Consider the following 20,863-nt stretch of genomic DNA (forward strand, 5'->3'; position numbering starts at 1 on the left):
CCCTTTTAATGGCATGACCAACCTCAGTTTGGTTGAGGAAGATGATGCTTCCAAAGAGGGCAGTGAGAAAAGCCACACCAGGGGCACCGTGACCACTGGGATTGGTGTCTGCAGATGAAATGCAGTGCATTTCTCTCTTTGAATTCCTGGTGTGGCAGGAAACACACACACATCTTCCAGAGAACAGGAAAGGTCAAGACATCTGCTCCAAAATCCTGTGAGAAGTCTACACCCCGCCAACCTTCCAACTTCTGGGGCAAATAAAGCGGAGAGGAGGGATCACGGAGCTAGGATTACTTTCCACACTTCCCTGGAGAACCATTTTTCTCCAGATGCTTCAAAGCAAATCAAACGCACTGTTGTGTTGAAATCAAGTTACTCTTGGTTTGTTTGGGCTTTAATGATTTTGGTTATCAGAGCTTTTCAAGGGGGCTTCAGGTTTCCCACCAGGTAAACCCCACCACCAACATCTCCTAATGCTCCCTTCCTGGGCTAGCGCTTGGTGAGGGACACCATAAAGCCAACACACATGCCAGGGACTCGGCGAAGGGAGCTGGGATGCTCCTACTCACGTGGACCTGGAGGACGGTGGTGCCCACGGTGGTGTTCTCGAAGAGGCTGACGTTGTAGAGGGCCTTGCTGAACACGGGCCGGTTGTCGTTCTCGTTGATCAGGTTGATTTTCACCCGCGCGAAGCCGACGTGGTCCGGGACGCTCTCGTTCGCGAAGAGCTGGGAAAAATGGGAGGCAAGGGGAGGGTTGGAGACACTGGGAGAGTTACCCATCCTTCTTTAGTGGAGTAAACAAGGCACTCCTCCACTCCCTTGCCAGCTGAGCCAGCTCAAGGCAAAACACCAACAGAGCTGCACCAGGAGAACAGAGAGGGTTTTGGCGCCTGATAGGTGGTCTTAAAACAAAGTTTTATGCTCTATAAAGCTTTTATGGTCCTGCTCTGCTTAAGCTCTTGCAGCTGAGCCTTTGCATGTTGGAAAGAGAAAGTGCAGAGCAAATAGCTTCTCCACCTCCTTCTTTATTATAATTTCTGATTTTTTGGCTGTTTTGTAGTGCTCCACTGTTTCAGAGTGGGGATTATGATAGAATGGTTTGGGTTGGGAGGAACCTTTAAAGGCCACCTAGCCCACCCTCCTGCCATGGGCAGGAACATCTTCCCTAGATCAGGTTGCTCAGAGCCTCATCCAGCTTGACCCTGAGTTTCCAGCAATGGGACATCCACCTCTCTGGGCATCCTGTTCCAGTGTTTCACCACCCCCATGGAAAAAACCCTTCCTGACATCTAATTTAAATCAACCATCAAAATCCATCCCTTTTTGTCCTTATTGCAACAGGCTCTGTTGAAATGTTTGTTTCATCTTTCTCCAAGGCCCTCTTCAACTACTGGACAAGAGAGAGGAAGATGTTGAATGGTCATTTTTAGGTCATGCTGAAAACTGTGCCTGTCCCAGAGAGCCCAGGGATGCAGCCTTACCGAAAATTCATAGCGGGGAATGGTCTCGAAGTCCAGTGGCACTGCCACGCGGACACGGATGTCCGCCTTCCCCTGGATGGAGGTGGGTGAGATGATGAAGTGGTTGGAGTTGTTGCCCACCAGGTAAACCTCAAAAACGCTGTTAGGTCCCTGGGAAAGGAAAAAGCAAAGTTGGTGTTTTATTTACAAAATCCACGTGCACATGAGAGAAGTGGGAATGCACCCCTGGGATGACCCCGCACAGCTCACAGAGGGAAAGTCCCTTCTGCTGGTTGAAGGTGCACACAGGGGGTCAGGCACTGGGATTTCACTGCCCCAGGCTGGGTGCCTCTCCCATGGAGAAGGCTTTTCCCAGTAAGGCAGCTCAAACTGGGAACTGGGAAACTCCTCCTCTCCCAAGACCCTGCCAGCAAAGCAGCGAGGCCATCAACATATGGATGCTTTTGGAGCCTTGCTCTGAGAACGGCCCCTTCCCAGCAGAAGCACATGAAAAGCAAGCTCAGAAGCTGCCAGAGATGAATTTCCAATTTTCCCTGAATGACCTCCCTCCTATCAGAAAAAGTGGCCAATTAAATGCACGAAGGGGCACTAATAGCAAAAGCTGCCTAAGTGTGACCGCTGAGAGCGGGTGACATGAGCAGAATCTCTGCCTTGCCCTGCTCCTTGCACACCTCCATGCAATCCATGGAGCTGAGGGCACACTGGGCATCTCCCAGTGGAGCCCCACAGCAGGAGCAAGCCCCGAGGACACCCACAGAACCACACAAGGGCACCCAGTGCCTCAGGGGCCCAGCAGTGCCCTGCTGGGGGACAGTGGGAATATCTCAGGGTAGACTGGCACCTTCCATGAGCTGTTTTAGGGCTGAACAAGGAAGTGAGGGATGCTCCCAACACCCCAGACACACCCCTGGGAGGGAGGGAGCAGAAGATACAGAGAACAGCAGGAGGAAGCATTGCTTCCCAAGCTATTTTGTGTCCTACCTGCAGGATGTCTGTTTACAACAAATAGCCATTTCCCACTTCCCACCAGTGACAAAGAGCTACTCCACTGAGGAATTTCTGCCCTGGCCATTTCCCACTTCCCACCAGTGACAAAGAGCTACTCCATTGAGGAATTTCTGCCCATCTCTGCTGTTGAGCCCTCAGGATCCCACCCAGGGCCTGCACCCTCCCTGCAGTACACGAGAGCACCTTTTGTGGCAGCGAGATGTGAGTGATTTTCTTGGAAGCCAGAGAAGAGTGAGTTTGTTGGAGGCACGAGATAAAAGTTGAAACATCAAAAGAAATGCAAGTATTTGCAGGAAGAGAGCCAGGTGGATTAATCCCCCTCTAGCTGGGGAAGGAGATCAGCTCCAGATACCCACTATCCCTAATTAGCAGCCCCTCGAGTGCCTCAGTCTCCCCATGTGAGGTCTGGAGAAGGGGGATACAGCTGCCTCTGGGGAGGGCTGCTGCAAGTTGCCATTTATATATTTATTCAGCTATTTATTTTTTTGCCTCGGCCCCCATGCTGTTTTCCTTGCTCCTGGTTCCCAGAGCTTGCGAGCCCCCTGCAGATGCCTGAAAGCACATCTGAATATTCAAATTGTTATCAGCTGCCCAGCAGAAGGGCCTGGCTAAGCCCGGCTCACAGCAAGGACCCCCCACTCCAGAGGAAGCCACAGGGAGCTGCTTACATTTCCCTCACCCCTTCCTACCTGCTCCTGCCACCCAGAGCAAACAACGGATTTGAAACATGCTTGGGAGGAGGGAAAACAAGCGCTGCATCCCCTGGCTCTCAAAGGTCCTGGTGTGCAGTGATCACAGCCCAGCACCATCATCTCCTTGTAGCACCGAGGATGAGGATGAGGATGTTATCAGCGACCTGCTTTACGTGCTCATTCCCCTCTCCATCCCCTGACCTCCCAGCTCCTGCTCGAGTTTTTCCCCACCACTGCAAACAAACCGAGCCCCTTGCCTTCCTTTAGAGCCACAAATTAAGGAGCAGCCTGCCAAAGCTCAGCAACCCTACCACAATAAACCTGTCTCCCTCTGAAACAAATTGACCCATAAAAAGCAGGTTTTGGAAGGAGGGAAGTTTGCTATCACCCAACGCCGGGATGCAGCCACACGTTTTCCAGCTCCTCTCATCCCATGCCAGCACTTGGGGCTTGCCCTCACCGTGGCTCAAGGCTGCTGCCCACTGCCTCCTTCCTGGCAATCAAATCTCTCAGGCAGCACCACAAGTGAGGGAAATTTCGTGTTGATGCAGCTCAGAGGCAACTGGAGTCAGGTGTAATTACGGCTTTGTTCTCCTCGGAGCGCGCAACCGGAGCTGCGCCGTGGCTGCCACATCAGCCTCACACCCAAACCCTGCTTCCAAAAAGCCACCCCTGGCTGATCACACAGCATTTTTGGACAATTCGTGACAGGCCTGGTTGCCAGCCTGAAATCCCCTCTGAAATTCCAGAGGGAGAACCCAGGGCACAGGTAGGAGTGTGGCAGGCAAGGGCGGGAGCTCAGGTGTGAGGGTGTGAGATGCCAGCAGGTGGGTACAGCTGTCACCCCAGAGCTCTGAAACTTCAGGTGGGACCTGTTCATGCACCTGCTGTGAATCACGGACAAAAATCTGCTCTCCCAGCTTGCAATCCCCACTCACATGGTAGAGTTCAGCACGAAGCAGGAAACCCCTGCTCCCACCAGGAAGCTGTTTCAGCTGGGACTGAGGATGGATCATCATTTTTATTTTATTTTTATTCCAACCACTGTCACCTGCTGGCTTCATCCGTCACTAATGCTCCCACTCAGCCCCTTCCTCGTGGCAGCACACCCAGAAATGCTTCAGGAATGATTCCACCTTCCAGCAGTCACAGCAAATATTTAGCATCACTTACCAATCGCTACACAAGAAAACAAAGTAAAAAATAAAATAAGCCAAATCCCTAGACAAGCAGACAACCCTTCCTCAACCACACCATTCCCTGAGGTACATGGGTAGGTTGATTTCCTGTAATAATTTTCAGCACAAAGTGAACTAGACTTGGGAAAGGCAGCCTGGGAATTCTCAGTTTTGTCCTTTTCACGCTGCCTCAGTACAGATCTGCCTTTGGGTCCCTCAGTGCAATTTGCTTTTCCAAAATGGAGAGCCCTGCCTTCCTGAAGCACAAAATCCATTGCAACTCCAGCTTTCCTCCCAGTCACTTTCTAGGCACTTTCTGGGCTATTACCTACAACAAGCTAAGGAGGATTTAATATCCTTCATTCTGAATTCATTCAAATTCTGTTTGTATTCTAATACAAAAAAAGGAAAGAGCTGAGAGTTCTGGAGCAGAGGTGAAGGAAGGGGAAAGAAGAAATTGGGTTTTTTTTGAAAGCAATTAGTGCCTTTTTGTAGGGCTTGGATAACTTAGGCCTGGCTCTAGTGGGTCAGACACAAATGGTACTTAATCCCTCCTCTGAAAACACAAGGCATGAAGCGGGTTACTCCCTGCACCCATTTCAAAGCATTTAACTCAGAACAGCCTCTCTGGGTGTTGCCTGCCTCTCTCCCACTGCCCAGCCAGCTTGGGATCCCAGCACCCCTCTCCCACTTGGTGCCAATAACCCTTCTGAGGGCTCGCTGGGCACTGGCACTTGTCCCCTGCATCCCTAAGGGACCTAAGGCAGGCAATGCAGGATGCCTGGAGCAAAATGCTCCCCAACCCTTCTGATCCTCCTCTCCACGCTAGCAGCCCTCTTCTCCCATCTTTTTGTCCCTCCTGAGTGTCAGCCCTTGCCCGCTCCCTCCCTCCTGGAGGAGTTTTCTCCTTCCTTGCTCTCCCCAGGTTATCTGCTGAATTCCACACACGCCTGCACAGACGGGGATCAATCCGAGGCTGCCTCGCCTTCAGCTTATCTCTGCTCCAAATGATTGATTTTCCCTCTTTAAGGGTAATTTGCTGGTGAATTCCATGTATTGCAAAAACCCCTGTGAAATCTAATTCAGCCCGACTGGCAGCTGGCACTTTTGGGAGAGAATACTCGTGTGCCGTCAATTCCCCTTTACAGTTTCTTGCCATGTAGATCATATTTATAGTGCTTGTGCCTGTCATATGCATATATATGCTGTGGATGAATCATATATTGCCACCTGCACACGCATGGGCACACAGGATATCCTGGTGGGGGTCTCTGGTGGAGTTCTGCACAACAAAGAGAGCGTATTCCCAGATTTCCCTTATTTGAAATTCCCCATTTACCTTCCTCAATATGCTTATTTTAGAAAATTGTTTCAAAATTATTTTAAAATGTCAGGCCATGATGGTGGTGCTTCAGACAGCTTCTGCCCTTTTCTTCCTCTTCACTCAGCCGTGTAGAGGAAAATCAAGTGGAAGCCACCGTGGGAGAGCTGGTTTCCTTGGCATGGCCTGGCAGAGCAGGCTGCTGCTTCCCTTAACAGGAATCTATGGATCTCGGAGCCATAGGAAATGGGGGATACCCCAAAGGATGCCCTGCTCCTTTTCCTGGGTGGCCAAACCCTTGCCTTCTCCCTGTGATATTGCATCAAGCCACCAGGTATGGAACACCAGCATATCCAAAAAGGACATCCTTGTCTCCCAAATCAGCATCCATGTCACCCAAATTCCAGCCCAGCAGCACATGAGCCCTCTGAATTAGCTGAACCTGCCCCAGAGCTCAGGGCTCTTGTTCTCAACCTGGAAACAAACCTTGCTGTAAAAGCAGGTGAGTCAATACTTTAATCTTCTGCCTCGCACACAGGATTTATTCCCCCCTGCTGAACACCACAATGTGAATGAGGAGAACCCAGCCACAGCCTGGGGGTGTCCACTTGAGCACAGGCTCAGTCTGAACACTGGGAAACCTCAATGGATTTTCCTAAACAGCTCTTGAATGGCTTGGGAAAGCTGCTCAAGGGTCTGCTCTCTATCTGGCAGGCAGAGAAACTCAGCTGCACAGCAGTTAATGCTTTTTTCTTGGCTCATAGAACCCCGGAATGGTTTGGGTTGGAAGGGATTGTAAAGCTCAGCTCATTCCAACCCCACACCCTGATCAGGGACACCTTCCACGAGACAGGTTGCTCAAGGAGGCTGAATCAAAAACCCTGTGCAAACCCATGTACTGATTTCCCTTCCAGTAAGTCCTAGAGAATGCAGAAAGGCAAAGCAGCACACCTGGTTGAAGACCTCTTGGCTGCACCCCAAATCCATGTGTGGGGCCACCTCAGCTCAGCTCGGTTGCCTCCCTCTTGAGGAGCTCCCCATTCCATCTTGCAGCCCCAGCCAGCTCCTCCTGTAGCAAGACCATGGCCACGTTTGGGGGGTGAAAGCTGGGAGTTTGCAGGGGCTGGGCTCTGAGGAAGGGCTTCTCCTTGGAGACACTCATTTGGGAACCTTGTCTGAGAGGTTAATGCCAGCTGAGCTGCAGAAAGGCACTTACAGCACAGAGGGAAAGCCAAGCATAGGCTTTCAAGTGTGGTCTTGTGTGCCTCAGAAATGCATTTTTAAGTGCTTTGCTGAATCGTTTAATCTGACTCCTTCCAAAAGCCATCATTTCAGTTTGTGCAAAACACACCAGAAGAAAGAAAGGCCAAAAACCCCACAGTTAAAAAAGGCTGTGTGGGCCTGGTTTTGAAAAGCCTTGTTTAACAGCCTTGGCAGCCCACACGGTGTGTGTTAAAGGCCAGACCCATGTGACAGCCCTTTCCCCAGCTCTACAAAGGCACAATGGCAGAAAGGTTCCCCAAAAGCACCCAGACCCACGGGGCAGAGCCCAGGCTGCTCCCTCAACAAGCTGGAGGGCTAAAGGAGCAGTGCCTGGATTTTCCAGAGGGCCCAGACCCAGGCTCAGGAAATAAACCAATCTGCCAAGGGATTCTCCCAGGACTTCTTGACATAAGCTGGGAGCAGGAGACAAACTCGAGCAAAGCGATCCTCCCAAAGACTCCGGTTTTGATTTCCCGTGTCTCAACCCATCTGCTCTCATTTATTTCTCTCTGTGCCTTCCCTGGAGATGTGTATAACTCTCTTCTGGTTTCCCTCTGCCCCTCACACAAACGAGTCGTGTCATCTCCAGCATGAAGCCAGTGCTGCCAGAACAGCTTCTGTCAGCCACGTCCTCAGCCACATCCCTGCCTGAAGACCTCGGTCCTTGCCAGCACATCCCTCCATCCCTGCATCCACAGAGAGAAGAGAGAGCCCAGTGCCACCTCAGCTACCTCCAATCCAGATGGTTTGTAAAACCCTCACAGCTCTCCCAGGGCACTTGAGCATCCAAAATATCGCTGCCAGGCAACTACCTAACCTTTCTGTAGGTTTTTCACTAAAACTTGGTGGGTCTTCAGGGCTCCACAAATACTTCTCTGGGAAGCAGTGCTGGCTGCAGGTGCAGTCCTACTTCTATCTCATACAGATCTTTTTCATAAGCTGGGCATCTTCTCCCTTTTTTTCCCCGCAAAGTGCTACCTTGACAGTTAACCCAGTTGCAAGCATCCATGAGAGGAAATAAGGAAGATCCATCACAGGATAATGCAGAAAAAAAAAGTAACCAATTGCTTATAACTTTCCTCCCTCCAGATAGTCTGAGAATCAGCTCTCCTCTGCTTCTTATCAGTGAAAATAATGCCACGGTCAAAGCAATCTGTGTTAATATGATGGTCTCTGAAGACGTGTACAGTAAAACTCCTCCAGACTCCCTTAGCACAAGAGATCCTCTCTCAGCAGTTTTAAAAATCTCAGCTAATTCTTTTGGGGAAATCTCAGGAAGTTAAAGAAAAACATCAAAAGAACAGCGTGTATTTTTTGCTGGTGCAATGGGGAAGGCAAGGCTATTTTTTATTCTCCCATTTTAAAATTAGCAAGGCTGAAAAGTGAATTCTTGAATGGGAGTCACTCCAGTAAAATGAGCTTTTAACCAGAAATAATGACAGATCCTTCATCCTGGTGGCACAAACAGAAGTGTTACAATGCCCTTCAAGAATGGATCTGCTGACATCTCTCAGCAAGTACGACAGCAGCTCTATTCAGAAACTATCCAAAGCATCTGTCATATCCATATCTTCTTTATTAGCAATTGACATTTTCAAGAAAAAACAGTCTCTTTATCTGCTTAATAGCTCATCTGCACCTCTTCAGGCTGAACTCATAACTCCTGGATGGTGACATCATGTCACCAGTAAGTTATTAGTTCTGTGTCATAATCACTTCAGATGGAAAAAAATGGGATTTCTGGGTGGCTTGATGAGACGGGGTGAACTCCACCCAGGGCTGGGGAATAGCAAATCCATCTTCTCAGCCAGAAAAGGCAACTTGAAGGAGGCACATTTAACTGACCCACCAGGACTTTGGGGGTTGGGGAGGGATGTTTGGTTTCCCATTACCTGAAGCAGCAGGAAAACATCCTGGTGATGCTTTGCCACAATGCTGGATGGAGCTCTGAGCCACCTGGTCTAGTGGGAGCTGTCCCTGCTTGTGGCAGGGGGGTTGGAACGAGCTGATCTTTCAAATCCCTTCAGTCCAACCCATTCTATGATGGCATTTATTCTGACAAACCCTCTCCCCTCATCTCCTGCTCAGCCTGAAGAGGAATGGGAACAGCAGGAGCTTGCGGGCAGAGCCTTTCCAAGCGGTTTTGGACAGCTCACCATGAGGTGTCAGCACTGGTTTGGAGCAGGCACCCAGCAGCGTGGCAGGGCTGGGGGGGGACCAGCACAAAGAGCAGCCAGACGTGAACTGCACAAGTCAAATAATCAGAGTAATTGAAGGCTGGGAGCCCAAGGCTGGAACTGAGGCTGCAATCCCAAACGCAGCACGGATTGGCGCGTGACAAATAGAAGCTCCGTTGACACGTGGGAGGAACAAGCCTCCAAAGCTTGTTTGCAGTGATGAACTGGTATCCCAGTCCTCCCTGCTCCGAGGGGCATCTCCTACATCCTCCCTGACTTAGCTTGGGGCTCCTGTCTTCCCTGTCCCTGGCAGGTCCCCACTGGGAGCCCAGAAGGAAAATTCCTCCTTTGCTAAACCAGACTGGCAAAGCAGTGCCTGAGCAGAGCCCTCAGAAGCAGGCGGCGATCAGCCTCCCAGACAATCCTCTTTTCTGGCTCTCAGGGGCCCTGCAATCCTGACTGCATTAGTGCCTGCACACTGGAGAGGGAAACTGGACTCGGGGTACACAGCAAACAGAGCAGTGGCAGCAGTGAGAGCTGGAAAAGGAGATGTTGGGTCAGAACCATGCACTGCAGGCACCTCAGTGACTCCTCCCCTGCCCACCCTGAAACCAAAGCAGTGCCTGCACACTGGAGAGGGAAACTGGACTCGGGGTACACAGCAAACAGAGCAATGGCAGCAGTGCAAGCTGGAAAAGGGGATGTTGAGACAGAACCATGCACTGCAGGCACCTCAGGGACTCCTCCCCTGCCCACCCTGAAACCAAAGCAGTGCTACCCCCAAAGGAGGGAGAGGATACCTCACCTCATCCTTGTCCTGCACCTGGATGAAGAGGGGAAGGGCAAAGCCCACCTGGGCCAGCTCTGGGATGGCCACGCTGTACTCGGAGCTGTTGAACTCGGGGGCGTTGTCGTTGATGTCGATGACCAGGATGTTGAAGGTGGTGGTGACGCTGGCGTTGGAGGGAGTGCGGTCATCATTCAGCTCTGTTCCCTGCCAGGACAGAAAACAGGGCAGCCTTTGTTCTCCAGGAGGAATGAATGTAAAGAAAGTGTGCACGGTGTGGTGAGACATTCTTGTAGCTTTCTTTTCCTCCACTTTGCCACAGAGGATTCTCAATTGGCTCTGCCATTGTTTCATTAACACACAGAGATGTCAGCCCAGTTCTCCCATCCCTCATGCTTTGGTCTGACAACATTCTCAAAATCTTTCCCAGGGGTTTAACATTTCCCTTAGGATGGCTGTGGCCAAGTTCTTCCTTGCCTCTGTCATGCAACAGGTTGGCAGGATCCGGAATCACACAAGAACAAGTAGGAGATTTCCCTGCCTCAATCATTTAAACAACAACAAAAAAATCCTTTGTGAGATGTAGGGGACAGTCCAGAAAATAAGGGAAGGCTCAACGGGGCAAAGAGCACTCCTGCTCTCTCCTCTGCCATCCCTGATTGGGACTGGGAGCTGACAGTGAGCCACTCAGTAAGCTGAAAAACATAGGGACAGAAAACTAGGGCACCAGAGGAAAAGAAGACTGAGACCTTAAAATAGGTTTGGCAACATGTGTCTAAATACAGAGCTGAGTCATGAGTCCACATCACACCTCTGTCTCAAGAAGGACTTTAATTCTGCTTTCCCAAAAGGAGGGAGTGCAGATTTTAATGCCAGAGAAGCAAGACTCGTGAAACAGCCTTTTCAAGCCGAGTCCCTCCTCCTGTCCTTTGGATAATCTTGCTTTGCTGTGGGCATGGAAAAGCAACGCTATCACGACCCACACGGCTCATTGCTATTCACTGCTTCTGCACACAACAGCAGAACAGGCTGATCCCAGCGAGGAGCAATCCAGCTGTATTTTCACTGTGTGCTCCAGGATGAGAGCAGCAGGGAACATTTTGGGTCCTGGGGATGCGGGACGCACAGAGCTGGCGTTCGCGGGAGGATGCGAAGTTTGTGGGGAGAGGACATGGAAATCTGTCAGACCAACAGAATGTGGTTGGAACTCCATTGTCATGCAGGGAGGAACACAGGCAAGTTTTCAGGCTCACAAACCTTTCCAAGATGAAACAGATATTTTTGTCCCTATTAAAACCAGGCAATCCTCCCTCTCTTGATTTTTTAGACTATAAAAGCCTGAATGAAACGATACCGGGGTGGGTGAGGATCTCCTCCTCACACACAAAGCCCCATGGTATGAACTGTGTCTGGGACCTAGAGGGGTGATTCCTTGTCCCTCTGCCCCCCTCCAAGGAAGCATCACACTTGCCAAAACAAGAAGGCAATGTGCTGCCTGCCTCCCTCCCAATCAATGGCCCTTCCTACGCTGCTGATTTTTCCCCACCCCAGCCCAGCAGAATCCATACTTCTAAATGTGTTTCCAACCAGCTGCCCAGCTTGGTATTGATTTTAATTACAGGGCTGTGAGCAGAGCCAGGGAGTCACTCTCAGGTGGGGCTGGTGGGGCTGGAAAGCCACGCTCCAGTGCCTTTTCTTGACAAGGCAACTTCCAGCATCACTCCCTCCCCATGCCAGGAAGGCACAGATGATGCCCTGTTACACCACTGCCTGCTGACAAGACAAAATGTCATGTTTATCCAGGGCGTTGGTGGGGAGAAAGAGAGAAAACAGGCAAAAGTAGGCACAATTCAGGTGCCTGAGTATGTGTCTGGTGCTGTATGCAAGCCTGGGGTATCTGCATGCTGCCAGCAGGCACAGCCACAGGCAGGACAGCAAAAATGCCCTCACACATCAGGTTTTGGACCACTAGACAAGAGATCTGTGTTTAACATCTCACTTGGTCAGCACATCGTGGCTCTGGATGCCCAAGAGAATAGCCCAGGTTTGCAGCACTATCTGGAAGGGGTGTCCCCAGGCAGGATATCCTCCCCATCCTGCTCTGTCAATGTTCCCAGCTGGAGCAGGTCTCACCTTCACTGTGAGGATGAATCCAGCGCTGTAGAAGGGATTTTCCCTGTCCAGGGGCCCATTCAGGGTTAAGGCTCCACTGATGTAGTCCAGTGCAAAGATGCTGTTGGTGTTACCTGAGAAAAATAACAGGAATGTGAGCACAAGCGGCTGGCACAGCTGATCCCAGGAAGTGCTGGAGGCAAGAGGGAGAGAAGCAAGAGGACACAAACTCCAAGCTGTGGGCTCTAGGAACCTGGGACACCACTCCAACATGCTTTGAAATGTCATGGTGTAACACCTCTCACTTGTCCCAGTTCAGGGCTCAAAATGGGGCTCTCCTTCCACATCCAAAAGCTGCCAGTGCTGGAGACAGCTGAAGAATTTCAAAGGGTTTTAGTTATTAAAATCTGCAGCAGCAAAGATGAAAGCAGGACCAAATCCAGCTGCTCCCCTCTGAGTGACCACTTGTATTTGCAGGGTTCCTGGGGTGGGCATGGCCTCCCCCCTTAAATACAAAGGGTTAAGGGACATCAGTCCAGGATAACCACAGGAAGATAGAGATGGACCAAGCTCATGAGGAATTCTCCACATAACAGGCTATGTTTTATATGTGGGGCCTCTTGCCAGAGGGAGCTGAGGGGGATACAAGTCCACACGTATTCAAGGAGAGGCTGCAGAGCTTAAAGAAAGAAAAAATTCTATCAAGTAATAGAGAAGCCTCACACAGCTCAAGAATTTCTTAGCTGGATGTGTTAGAAGCCAGTGAAAAAGTATCAGCAAAATAGTGTAGGAACTTGCCCTGCTTTTATGCTCTTACCATATGTGTTGACCCCGTGCAGCTGCCTGGTTTTCCTCTATTGGAGCCAAATTTGGCCCCTGTGCCTGTCCCTCTATGCAAGCAAGCAGCCAGAATGCCACTGAGCACTGCCTCCACATCCCATCCCATCCCATCCCATCCCATCCCATCCCATCCCATCCCATCCCATCCCATCCCATCCCATCCCATCCCATCCCATCCCATCCCATCCCCAGCTTGAATCCTCCTCTGGAATCAGACACCCAGAGGGGATTAAGACAACATGCTCGAGTGTCATGGCCAGCAGACACCAAAAGGACAATGTCCTGCTTGGGAATGTGTCTGTGGCAGCTCCAGGTGCTCTCCCTGTGAGCCAGACAAAAGCAAGCAGTTGGTGTGTGGAGCCTGGGACACCTGACACCAGCCTGACACAAAAGCAGAGCACGCTGCTGAATTAGTGATGACCAAGGAGGTTATATCCAGGCATATGGTCACCCACACAGCTCCTCTCAGCATCTTGAGGCATGCAGAAACCCCTGAACCAGACGCAGACGGGAGCCAGGAAACCCTGCAGGTAAATTCCAGTCATCCCAGTCAAAAGGAAGTAAAAAATAAATCCTGTCTTCTCAATACGTGTCAGCATGAACCAAACACACACAGCATTTGTCATTTCCCTGGAAGGGAGCTGCAAGACAGATCTGCTGCCACGGAAAGTTGTTTCCCATCACTCAGCATCCACCTTGCTCCCTTCCAACCTCTGCTGGATCACAGCTGCAGCTTCCTCGGGATGACCAAGGCCTCTGGCTCTGGCCATCCCCTCCCTGCCACCCCAGGATCCACCTGGCCTCTCCTCTCTCTCCCAGAGCCCTAAGTGCCTTGGCACCTTTCTCCGCATTACTGAGCCACTCTACCTTCCTCCTGGACTGAATTCCTCCCATTCCTGTCCTTGCTGCTCTCTTCTCTCCATCCCAAATGCCCCACTGATCACTCACCAGCTTATTGAGCTCACCAGGCTACTTAAAATATTAGCAACAGCCTTGTGGTTTTTTTTCCCTGATTTTTTACTGCTGTACATGAAGATCTGCAGTCTCCTCCCTTGGACAATTCCCCTCTTTCCAGCCTGACTTCCCACTTTCATGCTGTAATTTATGGCTGACTCCTTAGGAAGCTTCTTCTGCTCCCAGCTTTGAAGGACACTCCACGAGATGGATGGGGCTGTGCTGCCAGGCATTTAAATGCTCCAGGACACCAGGTTGCCATGGTAAAGTTTATGCCTCAGGGTCACCTCCCCCTAAGATGAAGTGTAATAAAATGCAGAAACAATGGAATTTAGTGGAATTAGGTCAGTAGGGGAGGAATTTGGCTAAACACAGTGCTGTGTTCCGTGTCCTAGAAAGGGTTATCCATTTCATATTTGACCAGGGTGACTTTTTGAAGGATGGGCAACCAAACTGGGGGCCCAAAGGCCTCCCAGGCTGCTCATAAGAGGCTGTTCTCTAGCTCAGCCTCCCCAACACCATCAGATACTCATCCTATGCCCACCGGGGCTTCCTTCCTACAATCACAGACTTTTTGGCTTTGCAAATTAGCAAATTTAGGGACAGAGGTGTCTCCAATACCTCTCAAACCACCACTTCCTCACTGCTCTGACCAGTGATCCCTGCTGAAGCACTCACACTGCTGAACAATGCCCATTTCCCGAGACATTATCCTTGCCAAAATCTCTCTGATCATCTCCATGTGCCTTCACTTTCCAGAGAACAAGGGAAAAAAAAAATAAGGTGGGGAGAAATTAGCCAATTTTCTCTTTCTTCTCTCTGGAGAGACCAGAGGTACACGCAGGAATGTGGCAGAAATTAAAGCATGGGAAAGGAAAGGCTGAACAGCAAAATGGGGGGCAGAGAGAAGGAAAACAAGACAATAAATATTTTAAATATCTGATGACAATGAGAAAAAATTGAGAACTTTGGGACTGCAGAGTGAATCCACTTCTGGCAGACTTGTTGCTCCCACCTGGCAAGAAACAGGCTTGCTCAGGATCTACAAACCCAGCCTTTTGTTACTACATGGGTCAAGAAGGAAGAGAAGTTTTTCATCCTTGTGTCTGTGTGCAGGTACAGGGGCAGCAGCAGCTCCTGCACACACTGCAGCCAGACAGGGGCCGGGGAAGGCAGGCACTGAGGGGATGCTGGGTTGGGAGCACTGGGATGGATCACAGGAGCCCATTCAGAATGTTTTTCCAAGCTCATTGAGGAACGGATGGTGGCATAGGCATCATTTTGGAGAAACACTGCTATAACGAGGGGTTTTATAGATGAGAGCCATAATGTTTAATTGCCCTCAGCCAAGCTCTCAGTTTAAAAAGGCTGTTAAAAGTACTGGCTCAAACCCAGAGAAAGGAGGGGGAGAAAAAGGGGAAAAAAAAGAGGGAAAAACCCCACCATGAATATCTCCTCCTTCCTCCCTACCCCTTTAGGCTTGAACACCATTCAAATCCCTTGGAGGGAGAGATGCAGCTACTGCCCTGCTCTAGGGCAGAGCCACCTGTCAGTCAGGGCAAGCTATTTTCCCAGGGCAGGATAATTTTCCCACCCCCCTCTGCAGGAAGGGCCGCTCGGGTTGGGAGCCACGGCTGCACTTGGAGCGGGTGACTTTCACGAGATGTGAAAGGGGAACCCATCACACACCTTGCTCCGGATAATTTATTAATCAAAATGTGCTCCGTCAGGGCTCCTCGGGCACTGAAATAGATGCTGTTGGATGTGGTTCATGGAGTCAGCAACAGACACAGTTATTAGCGTATAAATAGTCCATCAGCTGCCGTGAGCACCTCGCTGCTCCTCACCTTGAGTTTCTGCCCCCGGGCCGCCAGCAGGGAAGCACTGCCAGGGCAGGGACCTTGCCCCGTGCTTAAATTCAAAGGCAACAAGTCATTTCCAAAGGAAAACTGGCTGTTACAACATGAGTTTCACAGGAAATCGAGGTGCCGTATAAAAGCAGTGTTCCCTTCTCCTCTTGGTTTGCTGCTCTTCTGGGGAGATGCAGCTCTCTGGGATAACAGATCTGAGCCCAAAGCTGTGTACTAGCGCTCCTTCTCACATGCCTGCTCTGCAAACAGGCCTTTTTAGTGTCTTTCCCCAAGGATTTGTCCATTCTAGCACAACCAGCAGGACTTGTGATCTCGCAGAGCCACAAAAGGAGCTCACATCAAATGCTCGCACAGTTCCCTTTTTAGAACAGAATGTACAGTACAAGGAAATAAAAGGAGGTATTTATCACCCAAAGTGCAATCCCCCTCCCAGATTTCCAGGGAGCTGTGGCTGATACCAGAGAGGAGAACAGAGCTCGCAGAGTTTCTGCTCTGAGTGTAATTCCTCACACAAAAGGATTCTGAGTCTTGGACCACAACCATCATTCCCCCATGTCATCTAAAATGGGCTTTTTGACATAAACCCCACATCTCCAGAATCCACATCTTTCTGAAATTCCTCCATGAAAAACCATCTCAGAACCAGTTGTTTTTGCTAGCCACGACATGAACAGAGGTGGTCCGGGTTCATCGTTCTCCACTGGTGGTCAACATTGAATCCCAGACCGATTTGGGTTGGAAAGGACCTCAGAGACCATCTCATTCCAAATACCTGCCACTACACCAAGTTGCTCAGCCTTGAACACACACTAAATCCCAACAAGCTAAACAGGAAGTCCCAGAAATCAAACAGAAAAGATGCTTTTGTTTCCTACTTCCACATAAAAGGGAATGTATAGTTTTAATTACAGCGGGCCGTTTGCTGGGGGACCACCTGCCACGCAAACCATTATCCCAATCATATCTCTTTCCAATGACTCCTGGATTGCCAGGGAGCCAAAGCCAGATGCCAACACGACGACAAAAAACAGCCTGCAGGAAGATGGGGAGCAACTGAGCCAAGGGAAGAGGGGCTGTGACCGCAGCCACCATCTTTGCTTTGTGCTGTCTCGTCCCCTTGCATTGGCAGGGTGGGAAAAAACAGCTTTTGATGGATAACTCGGCGCCAGGCACTTTTCCACCCATCAGCGTGTCCTCCTACAGAAATGTTCTGCTGTGATGGCTGCCTTTAAATCACACAGGAAGGCCCTCCCAGCAGCTGTAATTTATGAGGGCTTCAACACCCCAGCAGTTCACCGAGCGAGGCGAATGTGGGAAAAACTGGAGCGATGTAGGGAATAGCAAAATGAGCAGATCCCCCCTTCCAAGGGTTCTCCCCACTGTCTGGTTTAAGGGTTTTAGGGAAGTGCTTTGCTCTGCCTTCTTTATTAACTCAGGTCAAGTTACAGAGGGGGATGTCAGCAGCTGAGGGCTTGGAGACCTCTTTGGCCACTCGACCTTTCCTCAAGGATTCATGCTGCACTTTCACAAGGAAGGCAGTGGGCTCTCTTAAGAGCACAGGAAACATGTTCTGAGAATGCTACTGCACTGATTAATTACTCATATATACATATTATATATATAAAAAATATACCTATGACATTTTATTTCTTAGCAGAAAATCCAGAAGATGGAGAACAATTATTTTCAGCTTCCCTCACACTTTTGTAACTCACACTTCTGTTGCATTGTGCAAATAATGGTTTTTAATTCATGTTTCCCTCAGGATGCACCAGCTTAAGAAAGAGAGGTTTTGCTAGAAACTGCATCAGTCTCATAAAACAATCCAGTTGGGGTGGGGGGGAAAGAACCCCACCCTAAGGGTTTGTGAATAGCCCTAAGGACCACCTCTGACTGAAAGCTCACTCCCCTCTCTCCTGAAGGACTTTCCAAGCCCCAGGAAGGACGTATAGATTGCCCTTGTGCAATCTCCCACTGCCCATCCATCACTACACCTGAAATGTGTCAGGCAGGCAGAGACTGACATGTGGGACCCTTTCCCCGGGGTTAACCCCTCAGTGCCTGCCCAAGCAGCACAGGCCACCTTCACATCCTCCTGCCACAAGGCTCCAAGTCTCCTGACTCTCCTGGAAATAAAGCCCAAAGTTTACTGCTAGCAAGCAACACGTGAGTCAATACGTTTCCTTAAGAAGAGCTTGCAGGCTGAAGTCTCCTCCCGCCTATTAATTAAATTGCTGTTTAACTCACGCTGAAAATCCTTCCCTTAAAGAGCCGGAGGATTCCCCGTGCCCCAGGCAGCGTGCAGAGGCAGCAAATGTGAAAACACACTGCCGTCTGCAGGGCTGATCCTGCCCAAAACTGCCAGGGCCCTCCCGATTCCCGCCGGGAAAATCAATCTCTGTTAGCCCGGAGAGTTCCCCTAAATGAAAAGCCTTATCTAGAACAGGTCGTGTTATACAACAAGTCACTCGCTTTGCCTGGGAAATGAAAGATGATGAGGCAGAGTCCCCGGTACAGAGGCTATCTCCATAAATCTGCCAAAAAGGAGCTGTGGATTACTTTGCTGGATTAATTATCTGTCCTTCAAACAGAGTCCTGACCTCAGTGGCTGAGCATCTCCAACCTGTCACTGCAGCTGGGGAGGGAGGGCTAACACAGGGCTCTGGCCACAGGAAAAGCAGCAGGAACACCCTCAGGAGCAATGGGAGCCCTGGCACTGACCCTGTTGGCACAAGGGGCTTGAATTGTGAGGTCTCAATTTGGATTTCTTTTTCAATAGAGCAGTGAGCCCGCTCCTTGCAAAGTGTGAAGTGAAATAGTACTTTTTCCTGGAGTTAAAACACTCTGATGGGAAGGAAGGGGCAGAAACAACTGAATGGCTTTTCCCTATTAGATATGGAAATGACTCCCAATGCAGGCAGGACGAGCAGCCAAAGCCATGGCACAGCTACACCAGTGCTCCTCCATCATCTCAGCCTTAACAGCTTTGTAAGCTGGCGGCATAAAGCTAGATCTCAAGTCTTATTTTATGTGGTTATGGTTAATCTTTTAGTTTTATTGTGTTCCTGTCACGGGAGGACCTTGTGCTGGAGATAGCTGTATAAATAAGAGCTGCTGCAGTACATCCCCAGACGTGGCTGCCCGAGGGATGGAGCTGAATGGGACAGCAGCAATTCCAAACTCATTTTTAAACCCCACCTCCAAATCACACCAAAGCTTTAGGCGTTAACACCAAAGGTATGATGAACAGCCAGGCTGCTTCTCAGCTCTCTACTGCTGTATATGCCAGCCCAAAAGGCAAAAGCAGACCAGCCACATGCTAACCCTGTGCCCAAAAAACTCTGAGAGCTGGGAAAAGGCATCATGCATCCCTGCAGGGGAATGGGAACAGCATCACTGCTACCTCCCCTCTGGAAAGGAGCTGAAGAGCCAGGTTTAATTACTACTATTACTACTTCCACCATCCACTTTCACTTTTGCTTACGGTCGGTTTCTAATTTAATTTGCTTCCCCATTCCCATATGTTAGCCTTTTTTCTTCTTCTTTTTTTTTTTCTTTCTTTTTTTTTTTTTTTTTTCCAAAATTGCCATAAAAAATTTCCAGCTCGGGTGCAAAAATCTGCTCGCTGACCTTTACCATCATGATTGAGGATAATGAGAAATTAATTAGGCTTTACCTGCCTGCCAAAAGAAAATGGCTTGCCTTGGCTGAGCACGATTTTGGAAGCGCATTAGATGCCAGTCCTGTGTCTGGACTCTCACACATCAGAAAGTAACGTCAGCTCTGTCCACAGAGCTGGAATTATGTTGGATCATTCCCATCCAACCCCTTCTCCATGAGACCCTGGTGATGACTGGAGGAAGACTCTTGGCCAGTTAGGAAAACACTTTGTAATTCTCATGTTTGGGAAAAACAATAACAGTGCAAAGTAGTTTAATCACTTTTTTGATCTGCTCTGCTGGATCCTCTGGTAGGAGAGCTGCCTCCACCAGGCAGGACTGCGGGCAAGGGTTAAGCTCTTGGCATACACAAGCAGATGCAAGGCTGTGTGCAGTGACCTGTCTGCATGTCTCTCCATATTCCACCTGGATCCCAGAGCGTCCTGATTCCCTCTCCACCATCCCACTGCCCATCCAGGATGGCCAGTGGCCATCCAGGCTGACAGCTATTTTACCATCCTCACCGCAATTCAGCAACCTCTGCAAAATTAGATCAATGTTTCAGTCCAGTCTCCAGTGAAAAAGAACCTGTATCAGCCAGAAGATAGTCCCTGCTCCACCATACCCACAATCTGGGACAATCTCTTGAATAAATTGCAGAGGGAATTAGAGGAATAAATAATCCTTGCATCTTCAAAGGCTGGATACTTGCAGTCAGGATCAGTGGACTTGAAAGTCAGGGTGAAATCACCTTGACCCTTGAGGCTGATTAAAAGAGGGTTTGAAATGGCTGGGCTTTAAAGAAAAGAAACTGGGAAATTATTCCTGCACGTGGGGTCAGCACCTGGAGCATGTGGCACAGAAGGGAGGGGAGGCACTGCTGCTGTTTCTTGCTGGGAAAGAGCCCTCCCAAAAAAGTGATGCCAGGAAGAGGGTAAGAGGGTTACAACACACACCCACCAAGCTGGTCCCTCACTCCTGGGTCACCCCGAGCAGTCTGTCTGTCCTCACCAAAGCAACATCTGAGTGCAGCCCTGGGAGCATCAAAGTCAGCTGGGCTGTGGCAGATTGCTGAGCCAAAGGCATCTTAAATGATACAAGCCCCCAAAACTGGCCTTCCCATAAGGGAGATGGGTTTTATCTGGAAACACCTTCCCAGCCTGCCCTGACCCTGCTGCCATTGGAAGGGATGCTCAGGCTATGGTGCCAAAGGGGCCAAGTGTTGCCCAGCAATGATCCACTCATCCACACCAAGAAGGGCTCCCAGGCTTCAAAGCCAGACTGCAAAGGCAGGCTCAATCCATGTGCCTGTCAGAAGGCAGAAAGCCACCACCACTTTAATTAACCTTCCTCCTCTATCTCTGCACCCTCACGGGCCCAGTCCTTGCATCACATCTTCTGAAACACCACAGAAACCACCAGGGGCCGTTCAGTCCATACTCAGTCCTGTTCCCTCCTGGAACAGAACATCCCCTCCGTGGGGTTGTGTAAAGCTGAGCTGTTTGTGGCTCGTCA

At 50.0% G+C, this 20,863-nt stretch overlaps 1 protein-coding gene across 2 annotated transcripts in view; it reads right to left on the reverse strand.

Annotated features, from left to right (window-relative positions):
• The window catches only part of CDH23 (cadherin related 23), a 190,733-nt gene that overhangs the window by 76,317 nt on the left and 93,553 nt on the right, over nt 1–20,863 (reverse strand). For both annotated transcript variants that reach the window (XM_064429790.1, XM_064429789.1), the window contains exons 10-13: nt 12,046–12,158; nt 9,931–10,119; nt 1,487–1,636; nt 573–731 (exon numbers count right to left, since the gene is read on the reverse strand). In XM_064429790.1, coding sequence (XP_064285860.1) covers nt 573–731; nt 1,487–1,636; nt 9,931–10,119; nt 12,046–12,158 — 611 coding nt within the window. The remainder of the gene's footprint in view (nt 1–572; nt 732–1,486; nt 1,637–9,930; nt 10,120–12,045; nt 12,159–20,863) is intronic.

Source organism: Passer domesticus, chromosome 8, assembly GCF_036417665.1.
Source record: "Passer domesticus isolate bPasDom1 chromosome 8, bPasDom1.hap1, whole genome shotgun sequence".
Lineage (NCBI taxonomy): Eukaryota > Metazoa > Chordata > Aves > Passeriformes > Passeridae > Passer > Passer domesticus.